Source organism: Mastigoproctus giganteus, chromosome 1 (assembly GCF_048544385.1).
Source record: "Mastigoproctus giganteus isolate SK-2022 chromosome 1, ASM4854438v1, whole genome shotgun sequence".
In the NCBI taxonomy this organism is placed as follows: Eukaryota; Metazoa; Arthropoda; class Arachnida; order Uropygi; family Thelyphonidae; genus Mastigoproctus; species Mastigoproctus giganteus.
Genome location: NC_143575.1, coordinates 84,405,376 through 84,429,747, shown reverse-complemented (window position 1 = coordinate 84,429,747; position 24,372 = coordinate 84,405,376). Strand labels below are relative to the sequence as shown.

Sequence of the window (24,372 nt, the reverse complement as noted above, 5' to 3'; positions counted from 1 at the left end):
AGGATGAGAACTCGGGTAGGGACGAGATTCCCATCCTTCCGTATCGATATTCTCTTTACAGCTGTCACTCCTTGGTCTTTCAATTCAGAGCAGATCTCTTCTTCAGAAACATGAAGAAGGTCCCACTCTGATATGACACCACGTGAAGAATTTAGAGTTTTGTGAGGGGTTACGATGATAGGTATTCCCCCTATGGATGTAGCCTTTATGATTTTTTCCGCTTGCTTGGTGGTAGAAGCTTCGACCAAAAGGTCGCCAGAACGCAGTCTTTTTACAGATTTTGGTGAACCTGCCAACCCTTCTAATCCTTTCTGGATGAAGAAGGGTGACATCTTTCCAATGGACTGCTCTCCGGTGGAATGGAGAATGAGGAAAAGCGGTGTCACTAATGGTGGTGATTTATCCTCAGTTCTGGCTCGTTTTGCAGAGGTGTTATCTGCGTCATCATCTCGATTAGGTAGGGGCCTTGTTGGGGCCCCAGAAGAAAGGGGATTTGAATTACTCATGAGAGTAAAGAAAAATGTCTGATGCCTAAGTACCTCACCCACCACGGAGCCCTACGAGGGGGCGCCCACTCGTGAACTAGCAGGTACTGCGTACACGAATGGGACGCCGAGTTCGCTTAGAACACCATACCCACGTTACCAATAAGTCTTTATCCCGTCCCAGGACCATAGGGAGGGAGACTTATTGGAACGCAGTTGACCCTAGCAGTATAATACCACCCGCCGATTGATCCCAGTCGAGCCGGTCCGGGACCACCCGTCTCGTCGAAGCAGGGGCCAAAGTGGTGTATTAAGGCTGGGCCCCTCAACCACCAGGATCCCCCTTTCCGCTTCCACGGGTCGCGGCGCACGGCTGCACACGCCGGATTCCAATGATGTAACCCTGGAACCAAGGTATGGGCGTTGGATCCCAGTGATGCTAATCTGGAAAACCAGCAGCATCACTGGGAGGTCCCCTCACCACGTACAGGTGCCCACGTCGAGGGGCTAGCCATTTGAGGGCGCTCTTTCTTGCTGATGCATAAACCGGTGCTCCATAATCTATTTTTGACCTTATTAGTGCTTTATACAAGTTGAGCAGGGTATAACGGTCTGCCCCCCAAGATGTTGTTGTTAAGACTTTAAGAATATTAAGTTGTTTCATACATTTTATTCGTAGTTCTTTTATATGTTCTACAAAGGTCAATTTGCTGTCTAGAATAAGTCCAAGAAATTTTACATTTTGTTTAACTGGTATTGTGTTACCTTGTAATATTAGTTCAGGTTCGGGATGTAAATTTCGTTTTCTACAGAAATGTATGCAGACTGTTTTTCCTTTTGATATTCTAAACCCGTTTTTCTGAGCCCAATGACTAACGTTGTTAATTGCACATTGTAGTTGTCTTTCTATTGTTCCCATGTTCTGTGCTTGGTATGAAATACTGAAGTCATCTACATATAATGCATATGACACTGTGGGTGGTAGTTGTTTTGTGATGCTATTTATTTTTATTGAAAATAGTATGGCACTCAGGACAGACCCTTGCGGAACTCCTTCTTCTTGTTTATATGGTTTTGACATGGTGTTTTGTAGTCTAACTTGAAATGTTCTATTTTTCATGAAATTTTGAATGAATAGTGGTAAATGTCCTCTGAGTCCTGCATCGTGGATATCTTGTAATATAGCGTGTCTCCATGCCGTGTCGTAAGCCTTTTCTATATCAAAAAATACAGTAACCATATGCTTTGAGGTTATAAATGCATCTCTTATATCTGCTTCTATTCGTACAAGGTGATCTAATGTGGATCGATTGTGTCTAAACCCACACTGCATATTGGTGAACCAGTTAGTTGTCTCCAAAAACCAGACTAATCTTTTGTTGATGATCTTCTCTAGTACTTTGCTTAAGCAGCTTGTGAGGGCTATCGGACGATAGTTGTTTGGGTCCTTCTGATCTTTATTGGGTTTTTGGAAAGCTAATACTATTGCATGATGCCACGCTTCAGGATATTGGTTTTCTAGAAATATGCGGTTGTACAGTTGAAGGAGGTTTTCTATCTCTTCCTGCTTTAGGTGTTTAAGCATATCATAGTGTATGTTGTCTGGTCCAACTGCACTTGGTTTTGTTTGTGATACTGCTTGACGTAATTCATGTATTGTAATTGGTTGGTTGTAGGGTTCAATCCTTTTAGTATTAAAATTAATTCTGTTTTTTTCTGTTTTCTCTTTATAGGTCAAAAATTCAGTATTGTAGGATTGTTTGGACGATACTTTAGCAAACGTTTCACCTAGTATATTAGCTATCTCTGATGGTTCGGTAATGCTTTCTCCATTCCAATGTAATACTAGTGATGGTTGGTTTTTATACTTCCCATTCATTTTTCCTATTTTATTCCATATTATTTTTGTGTTTGTTGTTCTATTTATAGAGGAAGTAAACTGGATCCAGGAAGCTTTTCTGGCTTTTTTCCGTGTATACCTAGCTAGTGCTCGTGCTTGCTTAAATTTTATCATATTATCTGTTGTAGGATATCTCCGGAACTTATTCCAGGCTTTGTTTTGTTCTCTTCTTGTTTTCATGCAATTTTCGTCCCACCAGGATTTTGGGTGCAATGGAAAACGAGTCGAGGTTGTGGGTATTGTTTGTTTGGCTGCTTGTATTAAGGTATCTGTGACGTGCTTTAGAGCATCATCGACCGATGTTTCTTGGATGATTTGTGGATTAAATATTGCTAGTTCTCTAAATTTTTCCCAGTTACCTTTTTCTATTTTCCAGCGGGGTGGTCTGTTTGGGTGGCAAGGTAGGTTTCTGGTCAGTATGGTGATTACTGGGTAGTGGTCACTGCTGTATGGGTTTTCTATTACTTGCCACTTTAATTCCGGTAGGAGTGAAGGGGTGCATATGGTTAGGTCTACTGCTGAGGTTGTGCGACTAGGAAAGTGAAGATACGTATGTTTGCCATTATTGAGTAGAGAAAGGTTATGATGGTCTATTATTCTTTCTATTATCCGTCCTCGTCTATTGATATCAATGTTTCCCCACAGTTGACTATGGCCATTCAGGTCCCCCATTATACAGAAAGGTGATGGGAGTTGGGAGATTAGTTGGTCTATTTCCTCAAATGGTATATTTGGTCTTGGTGGGAGGTACATTGAACAGATGGTTACCCTAAATTTCAGTGTTATTCTCACAGCTATTGCTTCTATATTGCTGTTTAAAGGAATGTGTTCGGTTGGGATATGGTTATGGACTAAGATGGCTACACCTCCATGTGTTGACCTTTCCCTTAATCTGTCTTTCCTATACAGTCTATAATTTTTCACTGAAAGGGTGTCTTGTTGTCTAAGGTATGTCTCTTGTAGACAAAAACATATTGGCGTATGTTGTGTTATTAAATACTGGACATCGTCGTAATTGGCACATAGTCCTCTACAATTCCACTGGATGAACTGATCCATTATTTGGTTTTTCTAGGGCTTCCGGGTTGCTTCCGAAATGGAGCATTCTTATGCTTTGTCTTATCTTTTTTAGGATAGTTTGGTCTGTCCATGTCCATATCTTCTTCTGTGAAAATTTCTAATACTGGTTCTTCAGTTGTGTTTATTTTTCCTATTTCCATCTGTTCGGTTTCTTTGGTGTTTATAAGTTTAGGTCTGTTTTCGTTGTGATGCTGATTTGTGGATATCTGTTCTGTGTGAAGAGAAATTGAGGTATTCACTATTTTCTCCTGTTTCTGTGCCTTCAATCCAGTAGATGATTCTTTTGGCATCATGGAAATTTCGGTTTGAACCTCTACTGATTTATATTGGATTACTGCTTGTGCATATGTTGGCTTGTTTGTAGGCCGTGGCTGTATTATTCTCCTTGCTTCTTGGTACGTTGTGTTGTGTTCTGTTTTGTATTTCTGAATTAGTTTCTCTTGTTTCCATTTTTCACACGTTTTTGAGTAGGCTGGGTGTTCCCCTTTACAGTTTGTGCATTTCAAGATGTTGGCAGAGCAAACTGTAGTCTCGTGTTCTTTAGAATCACACTTTGCACAGGTGGCTGAGTTTCTGCATGCCATTTGTGAATGTCCAAATTTCTGACATTTGTAACAACGTAGTGGATTTGGTATGTATTGTCGTACTTGGCAGTTCAGATATCCGGCTTTGATTGTTGCTGGAGGTTTTGGAGTATTAAATGTTATGATAAGCGTTCTTGTTGGAATTATATTTCCATCCCTTCGGATATTAATTCTCTTCACTCCTGTAACTCCTTGGCTTCTTAATTCTTCTGTGAGCTCTTCCTCTGACACATTTAAGAGGTCCCACTCTGAGATCACCCCTCTGGAAGAATTCAGTGTGTTGTGTGGTGTTACAACTACTGGCATTCTCCCAAAAATTGTTGTTGAAAGTAATTTCTGGGAGTGTTTGGGATTTTCTGTTTCCACTAGTATGTCTCCAGATCTCAGCCGTCGAACTGACTTGGGAGATCCTACTAGACCCTCTAATGTTTTCTGGATTACAAACGGAGACATACTTCCTAATGTCTGATCTCCTGTCGCATGTATGACAATGAACGTTGGTATTTTTGGTGGGTCCATATCTGTCTTTTGTCTCTTTGATTTTGTGTTTTCTGTTTCACTACTTGGTAGAGCTTTCTCTTGAAGCCCTATAGTACTAGTAGTTAATTTACTACTCATGTTTGCTCTTTTGGCCCTGGGAGTGTTACTTTCCTCTCCCAGGTTACCAGCCCCGCCACGTGGAGGCAAGAGCAGTGCCTCTTAGTGACCAAGCGGCTGTGTAAGTTAGATTAGTAAAAGTGAGAATAAGAGAAAAAATAAGAAAGGTGAGTTTCCTTTCTGTGTCTTTACTTACTGATTGTAAGATAAAGAGCTGCTTCACAAAAAATAATAGGATTCTAACGAGGAAATTAAAGAAACTTGTTTATTTTTAGCACTCTATATATCACTGGGAATCGCTTAGTCACTAATAAATCGCTTGGCACCTGGGGCCGATGCAGAAGGGAGTATCGGTCAGAACCCCATGACATCTCAGAGAGCACTCTGAGGATATTAATGTTTTTCTGGCAAACAGTTCGTACATCCTGTATCTGTTTTAGGAAGTTTAATTTTTTATCTAATATTAAACCTAGAAATCTGACGTTGTCATTGAATGGTATAAAATGCTTACCCAAATGCAAGTCAGGATCCGGGTGCATTTTTCGCTTCTTGCAGAAGCGTATAGCAACAGTTTTCAGTGGTGACAGTCTGTAACCATTTTGTAACATCCATGTTTGTATTTTATTTATTGACAGTTGGAGCTTCATTTCAATGGAGTACATATTTTGTGAATGACCGGATATAGTGAGGTCATCAGCATAAAGACAAGTTTCTACTGAATTCGGAATGGTTGTTGTTAGAGTGTGCATTCTAACTGCGAATAGTGTGGCACTGAGGACTGACCTTTGTGGTACTCCTTCCTCCTGTATGGAGATTTTGGAGAGTGCAGTTCGATAACGGACCTTCCAGGTCCGTTATCGAACTGCACTCTCCAGAAATCACCTATAGCCTTCGAAAAGCTCGAAGTGATTTCTGTTGTACTTAAATATATTTCTTTAAATGTTTAAGGGTTAAAGCTGGCAGTAAACTGAACTCACGCTTCATGAAAATCAATTTATTAGGAAATAAGGTATTGCTGGAGATATTGTGATTATATAACCAATCTAAATACAATGTACATTATCTGTACGGATGTAGTTGCTTCCATACACATGCAGAGAGAAAAAGGTGCTTCGTGGTAGACACAAGGATGGAAATCTGAGGGATTTCACTTCAGAAGTCCAGCTGGGATGCAATATCTTCAAATTATTCTTACTTTTCACTTGCCGTGTAGCATGGCAATGTCGTACAGGTGTTGGTGTAGCGATCGCAGTAGTAGTTTGTGTCGCATACATGTACGAAGCCATGTGATACATCAGAGAGGGTGTCATTGCAGGATTCTCCATATCCTTTGAGGGAAAAAGGCAAAAATCATATAATTAGAAAAATTCTTGCGTACATATTCAAATAAATAAATAAATAAAATTTCCAAAATTGTTCTAAAAGAAAATGCGATATACTTCAAATCAAAATCTTCCCACACAAAATGGGACTGCAAATCTTCACAGAGTCTACTCCGTTTGCAATTTCATTTCCAGGTTATACAACTGGTCGACGTTTGGAAACCTTCTATTCGCCATTTTGAAACAGTAGATGCATTTTAGCCACAGTCTGTCCTCTCTAAACAATGTTTAGAGTGGAGAGAGTGAGCGGACAGAGATTAAGCGTGGCCAAATTTTTCGCATTTGAAGCACCTAAGAGGATTAGGGATATAAGGCCATATATGGCAGTTTAAGTATCCAGCCTTAACTGTAGCTGGAAGGTTGTTGTGTAAGGGTTTTCAGACACAAGGGCATCATATGCTAAGATTTGTCTTTCCAAGTTTTTTTAATGTAAATCAAATTTTTTATATTCGTTTGTCAAATCAGATTTGCTGAATGAAATTAAACAGTTCGTCTAGATTTGCAGAGTTACCTAATATCTGTTGAAATGTAAGTGGGTTCTGAATATTGTTTAAACAGAACTCTGGAAGCAAAGGAATCTGGAATTTCTGAAGCGAGAGTACACCAAAAGAATGTGTCTTGCTGAAAGTTGAACTTGGCATTGAACATAGAGAGGGGGATTTTCATTAGCTAATAGATGATAATGCGTAAGATTGGTGAGGCCAATTCGTAGTCTGGCAAGCGTTACTTCTTCTCTGGTGCTGGAGTACCATATTTGTGGATTAGGTTTTATTTCCTGTAGTTTATTGTTGGTTTGATTTCTTCATATCTGGACCCATTTGTCTTCACTTGCTTTAATAACAATTGTTGTTGTTGTTGGAGTGGGTTTATTGGCGCAAGGGCTGCTATGACCATATTGCGCCTATACCGTTACTTTGGAGTGTTTGTCAATATAGGAAAGGAGACTATTCTAGAAGTGATTGTATGCGTTAATCATTTTTAGAAAGGTGAACAGTTCTGATAAAGTGGCATCATTTCCAAGTATGTGGCTTAGTTGCAGAGGTTTTTGTGAGCTAATTAAAGATCTGAAGCATGCGATTCTAGCTGAATGATAATGTGCACATTCAATGATAATATGTTTTACAGTAAGTATAGAACTACAATGCGGGCAAAGTGGAGGATCTTCTCCTAGCAGTAGAAATAGGTGTGTAAGATGTGTATGGCCAATTCGTGCTCTTGCCAGCACGACCTCTTCCTGCCTGTTTGATCGGGAACTGGATCTCCACAGCTGTGGATTGTGTTTTATTTCAAGAAGTTTGTTACCGGTTTGATTATGCCACATTTCAGACCACATCTCAGTACATATCCGCCTTATGATTGGTTTGTAATCAGAAAAAGGAACAGGGGTGGAATCGAAGCAAGTGGGGTGTTTTGCTGCTTCGTCTGCACGCTCATTTCCTGGAATTCCAACGTGGCTCGGTATCCAGCAAAACGTAACAGTCCGATTATTTTTGTTGAGTTGGCATAACTGTGACCTGATTTGTGAGAGGAATGGATGCAAATGTTGTGATTTATTCTGCAGAGCATTCACCGCACTTAAAGAGTCTGTATATATTATTACTTGGGTGTTTGGAACATCGTTAAGGAGTTTTAAAGCCATTTTGATGGCGTATAGTTCGGCCGTAAAAACACTGCATTCAAGTGGTAATTGGGCAGAGACAGTGCATGCAGGACTCATTACTGCAGCTCCCACGGATACATCAGTTTTGGAGCCGTCCGTGTATATCTGAAGACTGTGAGCATTGGTCAATGCGTGATTCGCATGTAGTTGTCTAAGATTGTGGTTCGATAAGGAGTGTTTTCCCCACTGAATAAAATAGTCGTCGCAATGAGGTATATACATTGCCCATGGTGCCTGTACTGCGTCCGTAGCTTGAAAGATATTTCCAAGATAGATTTTCCAATTTTGAGTTACCTCTTGTAGCCGAATACCAGCAGGTTTGTTTTCGTTGGGTTTATTTCTATATAAGTTTTCCCACTGCGGTTCAAAAAGATATGTCCAGATGGGATGAGACGGGTGACTACGTAATTTGACTGCATAACTAAGAAGCAATACTTTTCTCCTAAGATGTAGTGGAGGTTCATTGGCATCTATATACATACTTTGCACTGGGGATGTCTTAAAGGCCCCTAAGGCAATCCTGAGAGCACTATGCTGGACCGGATTGAGCCAAGCCAATGCTGTCTTTCGTGCAGAATCATAAACTGGGGCTCCATAATCTAGACGAGATCTTATTAAGGTTCGATACAGATGTAGAAGAGTGAAGCGATCGGCTCCCCATGTCATGGAAGATATAACTTTGAGGATATTAATCTTTTTCATGCACTGAGTTCTTATTTGTCGTATATGTGCCTGAAAGGTAAGTTTGTTGTCAAGTGTAAGGCCCAAGAACCGGATACTTTTGCTAAGTGGTATTTTTTGGGTTCCTAATATTAGCTCGGGATCTGGATGGAGCTGACGCTTTTTGCAAAAATGGATAGCAGTTGTTTTTGTTGCAGAGAGACGATAGCCATTGCGGGATGCCCATGATTCTATTTTATTTATCGAGAGCTGCAATTGTCGCTCAATGGACCGCATGCTTTGTGAATGATAGGATATAGTAAGGTCATCTGCATATAAATAGGTGTCAACATTAGCCGGAATATTTTCTGTTGCATTATTTAGCCTAACCGCAAAGAGCGTTGCACTTAGAACTGATCCTTGTGGGACCCCTTCTTCTTGGACAAATGTACGGGAGAGTGAATTGCAGTAACGCACTTGAAAGGTCCTGTTTTCTAGAAAACTCTGTATGATAAGGGGTAGTTGACCCCGGAGCCCTGTGGCATACAGATTTTGAAGTATGCCATACCGCCAGGTGGTATCAAAGGCTTTTTCGATATCCAAGCAAATCATGACTAGATGTTCTTTACGGATAAAAGCATTGCGTATGTTGGATTCTGCCTTGACCATAAGGTCTAGAGTTGACCGATTTTTCCGAAATCCGTACTGATTCTTATTCATCACCGAATGAGATTCTAGATACCATACTAAACGGGCGTGGATCATTTTTTCTAGTGTCTTACCAAGGCAACTGCTGAGAGATATTGGCCGATAGTTTCGTGGATCTGATTGATCCTTTCCAGGTTTAGCAAACGCTAGAACTATTGAGTGACGCCAAGAAAGAGGAAAGTAGCCATCTGAGAATATCCGGTTGAAGTATATTAGCAATGAATTCAAAGCTTGTTTGTTTAAATGTTTAAGCATTATATAGTATATCCCATCAGGCCCTGGTGCACTATCACCCGACCTATTTAGACAGCTCTCTAGTTCAAATGATGTAAAAGGTCGGTTATATGGAGGAGATGCCCTTGTATTGAAGTTCAGGTTATGCTTTTCTGCTTTAGCTTTTAGCTGTTTAAAAGTAGACTCATATGCTGATGCTGCGGAGATTTGGAAAAAGCAATCTGCCAGGGCATTTGCAATTTCTGTTGGAGTGGAGAAGTCTTTACCTTTCCAGCTTATAATCGGCATTGATTCGGGGAACAGTTTACCATTCAGTTTTTTGATTTTATTCCAGATTTTTCTAATCTCTGTATTTTTAGTAATAGTGGAAGCGAACCGGATCCAAGAGTCTTTTTTCGCTTTTTTCTGCACATAACGTGCCTTTGCTTTAAGTTTCTTAAAATTAATCAAGTTTTCAGTTGTTGGATACTTGCGAAATCGATTCCATGCTTTATTCTTTTCTCTTTTAGCATCACGGCATGCATCATTCCACCAGATATTGGCATGTCTGCGAGGACTGGCTGTGCTTTTTGGTATAGCACAGGTTGCAGCTGTTATTAACTGTGCAGTAATGTGGTCGGTAACTTTATCTATGGACTGGCTTTTGATGACTTCATTATCAAAGGAAATTGAATCTGTGAACTTGTTCCAGTCTGCTTTTGAAAATTTCCATTTTATGCGGCTGGCTATATGTGTGGTTCTGTTTGTTTGCAATTTGCAAATAATTGGGTAATGGTCACTGTTTAGTGGGTTACTTGAAACTATCCACTGAATGATTGGGAATAATTTTGGGGAACATATTGATAAGTCTATGGCAGTAGATACTCCGGTGGGAAAATGAATATAAGTGTCAGCACCAGTGTTTAATAATGTGAGATTCTGGCTCTCAAGAACTGTTTCAATAAGTTTTCCTCGTTTGTCTATCTGGGGAGATCCCCACATAGTGTGGTGCCCATTGAAATCTCCTAGTAGAATGAAAGGAGATGGAAGCTGCTTTATAAGGTCCTTCAGTTCTTTCACAGTGAATTCTTTGTTTGGGGAAAGGTATACAGAGACAATGGTTAAAGTAAAATTTAAAACAATACGTATGGCTACAGCTTCTAATGTGGTCTGCAGGGAGATCTGTTTTGTAGGAACTTTGTTGTCAACTAGTATGGCTACACCTCCTCTGGTTGAGTTAGTATTGCTTCTGTCTTGTTGATAGATACTATAATTTTTAATCACTGGAGTCACCTGCGGAGTTAGATTGGTTTCTTGCAAGCAGAGGCTGATTGGACTGTGCTGTTTGATTAGGTCATAAATATCAAATATATTGCTTCGTAGACCTCTACAGTTCCACTGTATAATATTCTGCATTATTTAGTTTTTGGGATTGAGTATGGTTCTGTCTGTTTTTTATATCCAACCTGCTTGTGTCGTTCAGGTTTCATCTTTTCTTTTTTTGGGAAGCTAGGACGCCCAAGGTCCATATCATCTTCTGCATGTAAATCTAATATTGTCTCATCATGCGGGGTACCAGCATCTGTGTCCATATTTCCTGAGTATGGTTGTTGTGCAATATTTGGGGATGATGCTTTCAATTTCACAGTTTCTGGTAGAGTATCAGTTGCAGTTGGTGGGACTGTTAGCGGTGTATTGTTAGCACAAGTCACTTTACATTGTTCTGTAGGTGGCTGCTGTGGGACCGACAGCACTGATCGGGCCCAATCAGCAATTGAGATGGATGGAGGTACTGTGACTGCCGTTTGTGTTGCAGCTGACTGGTATTTTTTGGCTGCCGCAGCATAGGTAATTTTTGGCATACTGAGCATAACTTTTTTCCTAGCTTCCTGGTAGGTGACCTTTTGCTCAACTTTGTATTTCTGGATCTCTTTTCCTACCCTCCAGAGTTCACATGATTTTGAGTATGCTGGATGCTGGCCTTTACAATTTGGGCATTGTGGCGTTTCTGCATTGCAGTCCGTTTGTGCATGAGCTTTAGAACCACAGTTTGGGCAGATGGCGTCTCCTCGACATACTGTTTGCGAGTGTCCAAATTTTTGACACTTGAAGCATCTGATTGGGTTCGGAATGTAGGGACGTATTCGGCAATTAAGGTATCCGGCTTTGACACATGATGGTAAGGTTGGTGTACTAAATGTGAGGATAATATTCCTAGTGGGAACAAGTTCACCATCTTTTTTAATTATTATCCGCTTTGCTTGAACTACCTTTTGATCTTTTAGTTCTTCTACTATCTCGTCTTCAGTGACATTCATCAGGTCCCACTCTGCTATTACTCCTTTGGAGCTATTTAAAGTGGCATGAGGGGTGACCTGTACTGGTATTCCGCCGAAAGTGGATAATTTCAGTAGAGACTGAGAATGCTGGTGCTTAGTTGTTTCGACTAGAAGATCTCCAGATCGGAGTCTTTTCACCATTTTCGGTGAACCAGCCACACTTTCCAAACATTTCTGGATTAGAAATGGTGAAAGTGAGCTCACAGGTTTGGCAGAAAGAGAATGTAATATGAGGAACGCTGGATATTCCTGCTGATTCTCATTTTTGCGTAGTCTCTTAGATTGTGATTCGTCACGTTCGGGTTCATTTGAGTCATGACATGAGCGTCTAGGCTCAAGTACTGGAAAGTTGTCATAATCCATGGTTGCTCCTTTTAGCCCCAGAGGATAACTTTTCCTCCAGGTTACCGGCCCCGCCACGTGGAGGCAGGAGCGGTGCCACCAGTGACCAAGCGATTAGAGATTAGTGGTTAGTGTGTTATGTGTTATTTCTATATACAAGAAGAAGAAAGGTACCTTTCCTTTCTTTTGAAAAGCTTACTTCTTTATTTAGAAGAGCTGAAAATAAATAACTTAGCAAATGAAACACTTGAAATTTCTCTGAAATCTATTAACTCTAGAGAAGTCGCTTTGAAATTCACTTGTAGATTCGCTTTGATCACTCGCTTGGCACTCGGGGCCTTAATAACAATTGACCTAAATTCTCTGTTCTGTAATTTTTCAATCTTTTCAAAACTATTTCTAATACCATCATGATAGGCTACTAACGAGAAAATCGATCACAGAATACACACAATATTCAGTCACAATATGCAGACGCCTCATGGCTTTTGTCGTTTTCTAGCATGTCACATAGCCACACGCTGCGATCTGCTGGACTTAATTTAAACATGCAATGTGGTAGTAAATTCTCAGCAGTGAATTTTGCGTGCAAGTTAACTCAACTGACTTACAAACGACTGCCTCTATTTCGTGTGTGATATGGACTGGAAATTTGATACTCAGACACATCTCTACAAATTTAGAGAGATTTCTCTGAGCTTTCACTACGATTTTCTAAAAAGGGAATTCGAGAATACACAAGCGAAGGTATTGTTCAGCACAGGAACAGTAAGGAAGAAGCATTTCTGAGTCTCTTTCCAGATATGCGCACTTTTACACCGTCTGTTATATCGACAAGAAGATCTAGTGAGATTAAGTGCTTCCAGTGAGTGCTACTTTGTATCATCGGTCTACATTGTGTCGCGGTGTTTAGAAACAGGTATGGTTACTAATAAACACATCAATCCATTGCAGCATCTACTGTTAACGTTTTGTGTAACGAAAGTATCAAATTGTACCACTGATATGTCTGAAAAGAGTTCGAGAAAATCATCAGAAGAGAGGCCCTACTTTTGCTCCTCTTTCATGCTATGGTACACCCAAAAATTACATCGGTAATGAGGGAAAAAACACTTACCGACGATTTTGTAGCAGACGTCACAGCAATGGCGACCAGGACACTCTTCTGGTGCTGCTCTCTGATAAATCCACCCGTCAGCTGAAGAGCACTCACACGGTGTTATACGACAACAAAATTCAGGATCAGGACACACGTGGTGAGCCTGGATGAAGCTGAATGCCACGACAGCAGCCAAAAATAACACGAATAAAACCTGTTAAATGAAATACAGAGAAACATCAAATTACACTGTTTTATTCACATTTAGAGGACCATTATCAATTCAAGCCACTTCTTTAAAGTTGGCTGGCTACAGTGAGATGGAAAGCCACAGATTCCCGCACGAATGTGTGGCATAGAAAAACTCTATCACCTACCTTGGCCATTGGTAACGAGCGAAGTTCAGTCAGGAAAGAGTGAGGATCTTCGGTGTTGAAGTGCGTACAGGTTGTATCGTTAGCACCTTTATATATAGCAGTGTCTGTGGGATGTCCTCCGGACAACAGCATGTTCTGTCATTTGAGTTGCGTGAGGTGAAGTTGCAAAATAATGAGGAGAGGGCAAAACCGACCCACGAATGTTGTAATGTGAAAGTGGATAACATCGATAGAATAATTAATGATCAAAAACCTCGTATCGTCATACAGGATGTTGCTTTGGCGAGAATGAATGAATAATGGAGGGAGGAAGCAGGTGATCTATTACATAAACACACGTAACACGTGCTTGCTTTTTTTTTTTTTTTTGGTGCAAGGGCGACGTAGTCCAAATTGTTGTTGTTGTTGTTATTTTTGGCGCAAGGGCTGCCCAGGCCATATTGCGCTTATCGATGATGTGGACGATACTCATGATGACTGTTTTGCAAGCCGTCAGAAATGATCATATAAGTTTATCCGTTTGATAAATGAGAAAACTTTTGTGGGGTCGGCATCGTTACCTATGATATGACAGAGCTTCAAAGATTCTTTAAGATTACTTGCAATTGCCGTTCTATTGTCCTCATATGCTGCGTTTGATAAGAAATGCTGAAATCATCAGCATAAACAGTTGTAAAGATATTGTTTGGGATTTGTTCTATTATTGTGCTGAAGTGGACTGCAAAAAGTGTGGCACTAAGTACAGATCCTTGAGGGACCCCTTCTTCTTGATAAAATATATTGGAAAGTGTATTGTTCATTCGAACTTGGAAGGTCCGATTCTTAAGGAAATTGTATATGTAGAGGGGTAGATGTCCTCTAAGGCCAGGTTGATGTAACCTTTTAAGTATACCATATCGCCACGTGGTATCATATGGCTTTTGGATATCAAAATTAACCATGACTTGGTGTTGTTTCCTGAGAAAAGCATTTCTCTCTTGATTTTCCAGTTGTATAAGTACATCTAAGGTACAGCGATATTTTCTAAAGCCAAATTGTTCTGAGTTGAGAAGACCATTATTTTCTAGATACCATGTTAGTCTATTGTTGACCATTTTCTCTAAGATCTTGCCTAAGCAGCTAGTCAAAGCTATGGGACGATAGTTCTGTGGGTCTGATAGATCTTTTCCCTGTTTTGGGAGATTGGGTTTGGGTTTGGGTTTTATTGGCGCATTAGCTACTAAGGCTATAATGCGCCAAGACCAGGTCATTTATAAAAAATTTTTTTTTTTTTTTTAAATTTTCAGTGACCTAATTAGTTAGGTCACTATGTCAAAAGGTATAACAAATATATAAAAGCACAATGTAAAAATTTTATATAAGAGTAAAAATATTTATTGTTTTTAAAAAGCTAAAAACGGCAGACACATTGTCATTGTCAGATAAAATCTGACTGAGTGTATACGGCTCAGTCAGATGATTAAAAGCGGTAAGACGGATATTGGTAAAATCTGGACATTCAACTAAAATGTGTCTAATTGTTAAAATTGTGCCACAAGACTCACACATAGGAGGGTCATCCGCCCTCAGCAAAAATGAATGAGTCAAATGACTATGTCCTATGCGGGTCCGGGCAAGAACAACTTCCTCCTTGCGATTCCTGCGCAGACTAGACTGCCACGGTTCAATTACAGGCTTTATGCGATGTAATTTATTCGCAGTCTGTCTATTCCACGAATCCTGCCATTGGGAATGTATTTTCTCGTGTATTATTTGCCTGTAGTCTGTATAGGGGACTAACAGGCAGCAGTTATTATTGGGAATTGCTGATTTGGCTGCGGCGTCAGCCAAATCATTTCCCCTAATCCCAATGTGGCTCGGAATCCAGCAGAAGCGGATGTCATATTCGCGTTCGTGGAGAACGTGAATCTTCTGCTGAATGCTAGACAGAACTGGATGAGGATTATATCTCACAGATATTAGAACCTGTAACATGCTAAGAGAGTCGGAATATATAATGAACCGTTGGTATTGGCATTCACTAATGTGATCCAAGGCTAACTCTACGGCGTGCAGCTCTGCAGTAAATATGCTGCATTCAGAGGGAATCTGCTCCGATGTAGTGCTGTCTGTAAAGACAGCAGCAGATCCCACATATAATTCCGACTTCGAACCGTCTGTGTAGACTGGCGCGAAGTCGGAATATTCAGCTCGGTGTGCTGAATAAAGCTGCAGGTAGACAGACGATGGAGTGTCCGACTTTCCCCGATTTCTAAGGGACAAGTCACATGCCGGGACACGAGCATGCCAGGGTGGAAAGGGTTGCTTTGGTGTTTGGGCAACCTTGTCTACCTTCATATTAAGTTCTTTAAGTAGCTCTTGGACACGAATACCAAAAGGGCGATTGGCAGTCTTACGGGTGTTGTACAAATTTTCCCATCGTGGCTCAAAAACGAATGGCCACGTAGGATGGTCTGGCAGGGATTTCAGTTTTAAGGCGTACTTTAGAGACAACTGCTTACGACGAAGCAATAACGGTGGTTCGTTTGCTTCGACGTATAAGCTCTGGACAGGAGATGTTCGAAATGCTCCAGTAGCGATACGTAGAGCCTGATGATGGACAGGGTCCAGCCATCGAAGGGCACTGTCTCTGGCTGAAGTATATACTTGGGACCCATAATCTAATTTGGATCGCACAAGTGCACGGTACAGCCATAGTAGGGTGCATCTGTCTGCTCCCCAAGATGTAGAGGAGAGCGAGCGGAGAATATTAAGCCCACGTGTGCACTTTGTGCGGAGTTGACGGATATGATCCAAAAAGTTCAATTTTTTATCGAATATGAGTCCCAAGAATTTTATGTTCGCTGCTACTGGAATGGCATTTTGTCCGAGCCTTAATTCAGGTTCAGGATGAAGATTACGCTTGCGACAAAAGTGTACGCAAACGGTCTTTTCCGGCGAGAACCTGATGTTGTTGTTGTGCTTGGATTTTTCTGGTGCAAAGGCTACTTAGGCCATATTGCACCTATCATAGTAGTTAGTACTAATTTTATTGGCTTCTATGGAAGCAGCTAGAAACGGTTATATAAACCTATTCGTTTCAGAAAGGAAAAAAATTCTGTGAGGTTTGAATTTTCGCCTATCATATGACGAAGTGACAATTCTTGTAAGTTTGACAGAGAAGTGAATGAAATTAGACGGGAGTTGTTATGCAAGGTGCATTCCAGGAGTATGTGTTTTATTGTGAGTGGCCTGTGGCAATGTGAACACTGTGGAGGGTCATTACCTGATAACAGAAATAGATGGGTCAAATGGGTGTGGCCTATTCGGGCTCTGGCCAGGACAACCTCTTCTTGTCTGTTTGTGCGAAAATTGGAGGCCCATAATTGGGGTATAGGTTTAATTTCAAGGAGTTTGTTATGCATCTGCGTTTGCCACTGTAGTGTCCATCGTTCCTTACATATATTTCGTATATGGATTTTGTAGTCACTGAGCGGGACCAGAAAATTCATTGCGGCTGTGCTGGATGGATGCTTGGCAGCATCATCTGCAATTTCGTTACTTGCTATTCCACTATGTCCTGGGATCCAGCAGAAGACAATGCTTTGCCGATGATCTCGGAGACGAATCAACTCTGATCTGATTTGCTGTAGTAACGGATGAGTAGATGGGGAAATCTTTTGCATTGCTAATAGGGCACTTTGCGAGTCTGTGTAGATTATGCTCTTTTCGATTGAGAGTTGGAAAATGATTTCCAGAGCAAGCTTTATGGCATATAATTCAGTGGTGTAACTACTGCATTCTGTTGGAAGTGACACAGAAGTGATAGTGTCATGTAGTACCACTGCTGCACCTGATCCATTCTCGGATTTTGAACCGTCAGTATATATTTTCGCAAAGTCTGGATAACATTGTAGATGTGCAATGTGGAGTTGCTGGATGTTAGTACTCGTTAAAGAGTGTTTCCCCCATTGGTGGAAATAATTATCACAACACGGCATGATGACAGACCATGGAGGGACGTAATCTATAGGTTCTTGATGGACTTTGAGTTGTATGTTCCAGTTTTCTGCTAGTTCCATTAACCTAATACCTGCAGGCCTAATTGCTTGTGGTTTGTTTCTATAAAAGGTCTTGAGTGGCGGATCATTAAATATTGACCAATTGGGATGGGTCGACTGCCTTTGGACCTTGGTTGCGTAGTTCAGTAATAACATCTTTCTTCTGATGTTTAGAGGAGCTTCGTAGGCTTCCACATAAAGACTTTGCACTGGTGATGTTCTGAACGCACCTAAAGCTATTCTTAGAGCTGAATGTTGAATAGAGTTCAGACGAGATAAGGTACTTTCCCTAGCAGAATCGAAGACAGGTGCGCCATAGTCCAGACGAGATCTAATTATGGATCTATATAAGTGAAGCAAGGTGTAACGATCTGCTCCCCAGGTTGTTGCTGATAAGGCTCTCAGTATGTTCATTTTCTTTTGGCAAGCTGTCCGGAGATGTTCAATGTGTTTATGATAGTTTAACTTACTGTCAAAAATTAAGCCAAGCAGACGAATACTATTCGCAATTGGAATAAGATGGTTATCTAATCGGAGTTCAGGATCAGGATGCATTTTACGCATGGTGCAGAAATGAATGGCAGTAGATTTCTGGCTGGATAGTCTGTAACCGTTTTGTGTCATCCAAATCTGGATCTGATTTATTGATATCTGCAATTGTCTCTCAATGTAGTTCATGTTTTGAGAGTGGCAGGAGATTGTTAGATCATCGGCGTAAAGATATGAGTCCACTGTTTTCGGAATAATTTCAGTTAAGTGATTAATTCTAATTGCAAATAGAGTAGCGCTGAGAACGGACCCTTGAGGGATTCCTTCTTCCTGAACAAACTTTTTAGAGAAAGTTCCCCGGTAACGAACTTGAAAGGTTCTTTGATCTAAAAAATTTTGGATGAAATATGGCAAATTTCCTCTCAAGCCAAGAGAATGTAGATCCTTTAAAATGCCAAAACGCCATGTGGTGTCAAAAGCTTTCTCAATATCCAGACAGATCATAACGAGATGCTCCTTTTTGATGAATGCATTTCTGATATTTGCTTCGGCTTTAATCATAAGGTCCAATGATGATCGATTTTTTCTGAATCCAAATTGATTGTTATTGATTAACTTTTGGGACTCAAGATACCAAGTCAGGCGGCTGTGAATCATTTTTTCGAGGGTTTTGCTCAGACAGCTGGTAAGTGAAATTGGTCTGTAGTTTTGAGGAACAGAATAGTCTTTACCAGGTTTTGGGATTGCCAGAACGTAGGAATGACGCCAGGAGCTTGGGTATGTATGTTCAGTGAATATTCGATTGAGGAAGAACAGCAGTGATGACTGTGACTTTGTATTTAAATTTTTAAGCATTATATAAAATATCCCATCAGGGCCAGAAGCGCTATTCCTTGTGTTGGTAAGAGCATTCTGAAGTTCAACCATGGTAAATGGTTGATTATATTTTAGTGCACATCTGTCAGTGAAATTCAGTTTGGATTTTTCAGTTACACCTTTAATTTTTTGAAACGATTGGTCATAAGAAGTTGAGGAGGACAACTGGGAAAATTCAGATCCTAGTGCATTTGCGATTTCTGCAGGATTAGAGAGTTCCTGTCCATTCCAGTTAATTAGTGGAGTAGATGTTGGAGGAATTTTGCCATTTAACAATTTTATCTTATTCCAGATCAGTCTGATGTCTGTATTTTTATTAACTGAGGAAGCGAATTTAATCCAAGATTCTTTTTTTGCTTTCCGTCTGATATAACGGGCTCTTGCTCTAAGTCGCTTATAATTAATAAGATTGGAAGTGGTTGGATGTTTGTGGAATTGATTCCAAGCTTTGTTTTTCTGTTTTTTTGCATTGTTGCATTCTTCGTTCCACCAATAATTTAATTTTCGCCTTTTCCTGACTTGGTATTGTGGAATTGCAGCGGTTGCAGCTGTTAGAATTTGGTTTGTAATATGTTCAGTAACATGGTTGATAGAAGAGCACTGTATGATATGGTTGTCGAACGAGACAAGCGTGCTATATTTTATCCAGTCAGCCATTGGAAATTTCCATTTTACTGGATTGTCTATTGGTAATGAACAGGAAGTTTGAACTTTGCATATTATTGGGAAATGATCGCTGTTGTGAGGGTCATTAATAGTTGCCCACTGGATACTTGGATAGAGCACTGGAGAGCAGATGGAAAGGTCTATTGCAGAGGTTGATCCGGTAGGAAAATGAACATAGGTAGGAGCGCCAGTATTTAACAATGTTAGATCCTGTCTATCTATTAACGTTTCAACAAGTTTTCCACGCCTGTCTAAGCTGGAAGAACCCCATAATGGGTGGTGAGCATTAAAGTCACCTAGTAGACAGAAGGGTACTGGTAGTTGCAACACAAGATCTTCGATTTCCTGAATAGAATATGGACGATTAGGTGGAAGATAAATTGAGACCAATGTAACGGTGATTCCAATTACTATGCGTGCGGCAACAGCTTCTAAAGAGGTTTTCAATGGAATGCATCTGGAAGGAACTCTTGAGTCCAACAGGATAGCTACTCCTCCATGAGCACAATTATTGTCAGATCTATCTTGTCTGTAGATAGTGTAATTTTTGACTGTAGTGGAAACTTGGGGTGTCAAGTTGGTTTCCTGTAGGCACATAGCTACAGGATTGAAGCAGTGAATTAGTTCATTGATATCATCGATGTTGCTGCGAAAGCCTCTACAATTCCACTGAATGATATGTTCCATTATTTGGTTTTGTTCGTGGAAGATGTATCTGACTGCTTTTTGTAAGTTGATTGTTTATGACGGTCCGGTTTTGGTTTTTCTTTTCGGGGAAAAGTGGGACGTCCCGATTCATTGCTGTCGTCCATATCATCTTCTGCGTGTATTTCAAGCAGTTCTTCTTGACCGATAGAATCATCTGTATCCATGCTTGTTAGACCTGATAGACCTGATACTTTCGTCTCAGCAGAATAAGATCTTTGCAAATTTTCTGCTGCCTGACGATGAGGAAGTCTCTGGGTTGGAATTGAGAGTGGCGTGTTATTGCTCTGATCTGTTGAATTCGGTTTAGATGGCTGCTGGATCAAGAGTACTGATCGTGCCCAGTCTGATATTGATATCTTTGGAGAGATGGATACTTCAGTCTGACATGCCACAGATTCGTGTCTGAGAGTGGTAGAAGCATAAGTGCGTTTTGGCATACTTAAGTTGATCTGTTTTTTCGCTTCTTGGTAAGAGACTTTATTTTCAATTTTATATTTTTGAATTTTTTTTCCTATCTTCCACAGTTCACAGTCTTTAGAGTAGGCTGGATGTTTGCCACTACAATTAGGGCACTGTGGTGTTGGAGCTTTGCATTCTGCTTGTGTGTGATTCTTGCAGCTGCAGTTTGGACATATGGTGTCTCCACGGCATGCTGTCTGAGAATGGCCGAACTTTTGACATTTAAAGCATCTGAGCGGATTTGGGATATAAGGCCTAATGCGGCAATTCAGGTAACCAGCTTTGACAGAATCCGGTAGATTTGGAGTGCTGAAAGTCAAGATTATGTTTCGCGTGGGAGTTAAGTTGCCGTCTTTTCTGATCATGATACATTTTGCATGAGAGACATTTTGATCTTTTAGCTCCTGGACAATTTCTTCCTCAGAAACATATAATAGATCCCATTCGGAGATCACTCCTTTGGAAGAATTTAGTGTGTTGTGTGGGGTAACCTGAATTGGTATTCCGCTTAAAGAAGTAAGTTGTAGTAATAACTCAGAATGTCTTGAGTAACAAGTCTCTACTAGTAGATCTCCTGATTGGAGACGTTTAACCATTTTTGGTGAACCTGCAGCGTTTTCAAGGCATCTCTGGATGATGAAAGGTGAGAGCTTGCTCACAGGTTGGGATGACAAAGAGTGTATTATTAGGAAAGCTGGAGATTCCTGCTTCCTAGTGTCTTTTTTAAGTCTCTTTGAAAGAGAGAAGTCATGATCGGTGTCATTGTCAAGTTCATGTTGAGAGCACTTCGGCTCTAAACGTGGAAATTCATTTGTTTCCATTTTTGCTCCTTTTCGCCCCGAGGGTTGGTTTTTCCCCCAGGTTACCGGCCCCGCCACGTGGAGGCAGGAGCGGTGCCACCAGTGACCAAGCGGTTGTTTAAGTTAGTGGATTTGGTTAGTGATATATATATAAGGAATAAGAAAAGAAAGGTGGATTGCCTTTCTGGGTTCTTACTTTTGACTTTTAAAGCACAGAACCACTTCAAGTAAATAAAATAACAGACGCACTGGAAAATAAAGAAACTATATCACTTTGGAGATCACTTTATAATCACTGGAAGAAAATCGCTTGTCACTATCGCTTGGCACTCGGGGCCACGCGAGAACCTGAAGCCATTAGCAAGTGCCCAGGAATTCAGACTATCAATGGCTTTCTGCAGTTGTCTTTCAATAACCCTCATGTTGCACGACTGGCAAAAAATGCTAAAGTCATCAACATAGAGGGCACTGTTTACAGTTGGAGGAAGTTGTTCTGTGATGGAATTTATTTTTATGGCAAAAAGCGTGACACTTAATACTGATCCTTGTGGTACTCCCTCCTCTTGGCTAAAGGAGTGAGAGAGTGAGGATCCCACACGGACTTGGAACGATCGATTGGCTAAAAAGTTGTGAATAAAAAAAGGCAGATGCCCTCTTAGGCCTAGGCTATGTAAGTCTTTTAAAATGCCAAATCTCCAAGTTGTGTCATACGCTTTTTCCATGTCAAAGAACACCGACACCAAGTGTTCCCGTTTTAGGAAAGCATCCCGGATGGATGCTTCCATTCTAATAAGATGGTCCAAAGTGGACCGGTTCCTTCGGAAGCCGCACTGGATGCTGGAGAGAAGGTCATTTGATTCTAAATACCATATTAAACGAGAATTGACCATTCTCTCCAGGATTTTGCACAGACAGCTAGTCAGAGCAATAGGACGATAGTTGGTGGTGACTTTTGGATCCTTTCCTGGCTTGGGAAAGGCAAGAACGGATGCCTTTCGCCAGGAGTCCGGAAACTGCCCTTCAGTAAAGATTCTGTTATACAGAAGGAGCAGAAAATCCATAGATTTTGGTGAAAGATGTCTAATCATTTCATAATGATGCCATCTGGTCCAACGGCACTTGCTTTGGAAAGAGCGAGGGCTCGTTTGAGTTCCAGAATAGTGAAATCCCCGTTGTAGGGATAGATGCTCTTACATTTAAAGGTGAGTGCCTGTTTTTCGGTTTTGTATTTCAGGACCAGGAACTCTGGGGAATACGAAGATGTTGAAGAGATGTTAGAGAATGTTTCCCCAGTGTTTTGGGAGAGCTAGTATTATTGCGTGGTGCTATTTGTTTGGGAAAGAATTTTCAAGGTATATTTTGTTGTATAGATCTAACAGGGCTAATTGGGACTGTTCATCTAATTGTTGTATCATTGCATAATGGATTTCATCAGTACCGACTGCGCTGTGTTTCGTCTGTAGCAGAGTTTGTTTTAGTTCTGCTATTGTGACTGGCAAGTTGTATTGTTCACACTGATTGCTAGAAAAGTTTAGTTTAATTTTTTCGGCCTCTTTCTTGTACGTTTCGAAAGCAGTGGGGTATGGACAATTAGCAGATGTATTCGAAAAATTTTCACCAAGCACATTGACTATACCTAAGGTATTTGTAACCAACTGTCCCTTCCAATTTAGCAATGGAGAGGGGTTTAATTGAAAATTGTTTGTCATCCTTCTGATCTTTTTCCAGATAAGTGTAGCTGGTGTGGAAATAGTTATAGTGGATGCAAATTTCATCCAAGCAGCTTTTTTGCACTTTCCTGAACTTAGCTCTGGCTCTCTTGAATTGTATCAGATTGTCTGTTGTTGGATTTTTGCGAAAAAGGTTCCAGACTCTATTTCTCTCTTTTTTAGCTTCCCAGCACTCTTTGTTCCACCACGGTTTTGGATATATTCTAATGTTAGAAGATGTTTTATTTATTGTTTTTCCGCAGCTTGAAGCATACTATCAGTAACATAGGCTACTGATGTTTGTACTGATTCTCTTTTAATAATGTTTCAGCCTAACTTGGCTAGTATCCTGAATGTTTCCCAATCTGGATCATATATTTTCCATCTGGGGTGCCTACTGGCTTGACATGGCGTTTTTTTTCATGATTTTCAAAATAATGGGGTAGTGGTCGCTGCTCAATGATGGAGTCTCGTGCACTCTCCGTTTACTCATAGGGAACAGTGTTGGGGAACAGATTGATAAGTCTATTGCAGAACTGTTTTTTTATGGAAGGTGGTTGGTTGGTTGTTGGGTTTTTATTGGCGCATTAGCAACCAAGGCTATAATGCGCCGAAACCAGGTGATATATAAAAATTTAAATTTCACTGACCTAATTACTTAGGTCACTATGTCAAGATATAAAATAACAACAGTATAAAATGTAAAAAAGATAAATCAAAAAAGAAATAACAATAACTTGTAAATTTTAAATACAAGTAAAAATATTTATTGATTTTAAATAGCTAAAAACAACAGACACATTGTCATTTTCGGATAAAATCTGACTGAGTGTATAAGGTTCAGTCAGATGATTAAAAGCAGTAAAACGGATATTGCTAAAATCTGGACAGTCAACTAAAATGTGTCTGATGGATAAAATTGTGCCACAGGACTCACATATAGGAGAGTCATCAGCCCTCAGCATAAACGAATGAGTCAAATGACTATGTCCTATGCGGGTCCGGGCAAGAACAACTTCCTCCTTACGATTCCTGCGCAGACTACACTGCCACGGTTCAATTACAGGCTTTATACAATACAGTTTATTCGCAGTCTGTCTATTCCACGAATCCTGCCATTGGGAGTGTATCTTCTGCTGTATTGTTTGCCTGTAGTCTGTATAGGGGACTGACAGGCAGCGGTTATTATTGGGAATTGC

The 24,372-nt window shown here is 40.5% G+C and overlaps 1 protein-coding gene across 1 annotated transcript; it reads right to left on the bottom strand.

Annotated features, from left to right (window-relative positions):
* Nucleotides 1–5,625: 5,625 nt before the first annotated feature.
* Nucleotides 5,626–13,573, bottom strand: LOC150090952 (uncharacterized). Its single transcript, XM_090373558.1, has 3 exons — nt 13,427–13,573; nt 13,068–13,263; nt 5,626–5,974 (listed from the first exon to the last, which is right to left on the bottom strand). Exons 1-3 carry the CDS (start codon nt 13,556–13,558, stop codon nt 5,838–5,840), a joined length of 465 nt encoding a protein of 154 aa, XP_090229684.1. The 5' UTR covers nt 13,559–13,573; the 3' UTR covers nt 5,626–5,837.
* Between the last annotated feature and the right edge of the window lie 10,799 nt (nt 13,574–24,372).

Coding starts and splice junctions, on each gene's coding strand:
- LOC150090952 (XM_090373558.1), bottom strand. CDS start 13,558: ATGCTGTTGTCCGGAGGACATCCCACAGACACTGCTATATATAAAGGT. Junction 13,264..13,426: donor GCTCGTTACCAATGGCCAAG/GTAGGTGATAGA, acceptor TTCATTTAACAG/GTTTTATTCGTGTTATTTTT. Junction 5,975..13,067: donor CGTCTGCTACAAAATCGTCG/GTAAGTGTTTTT, acceptor TTTCCCTCAAAG/GATATGGAGAATCCTGCAAT.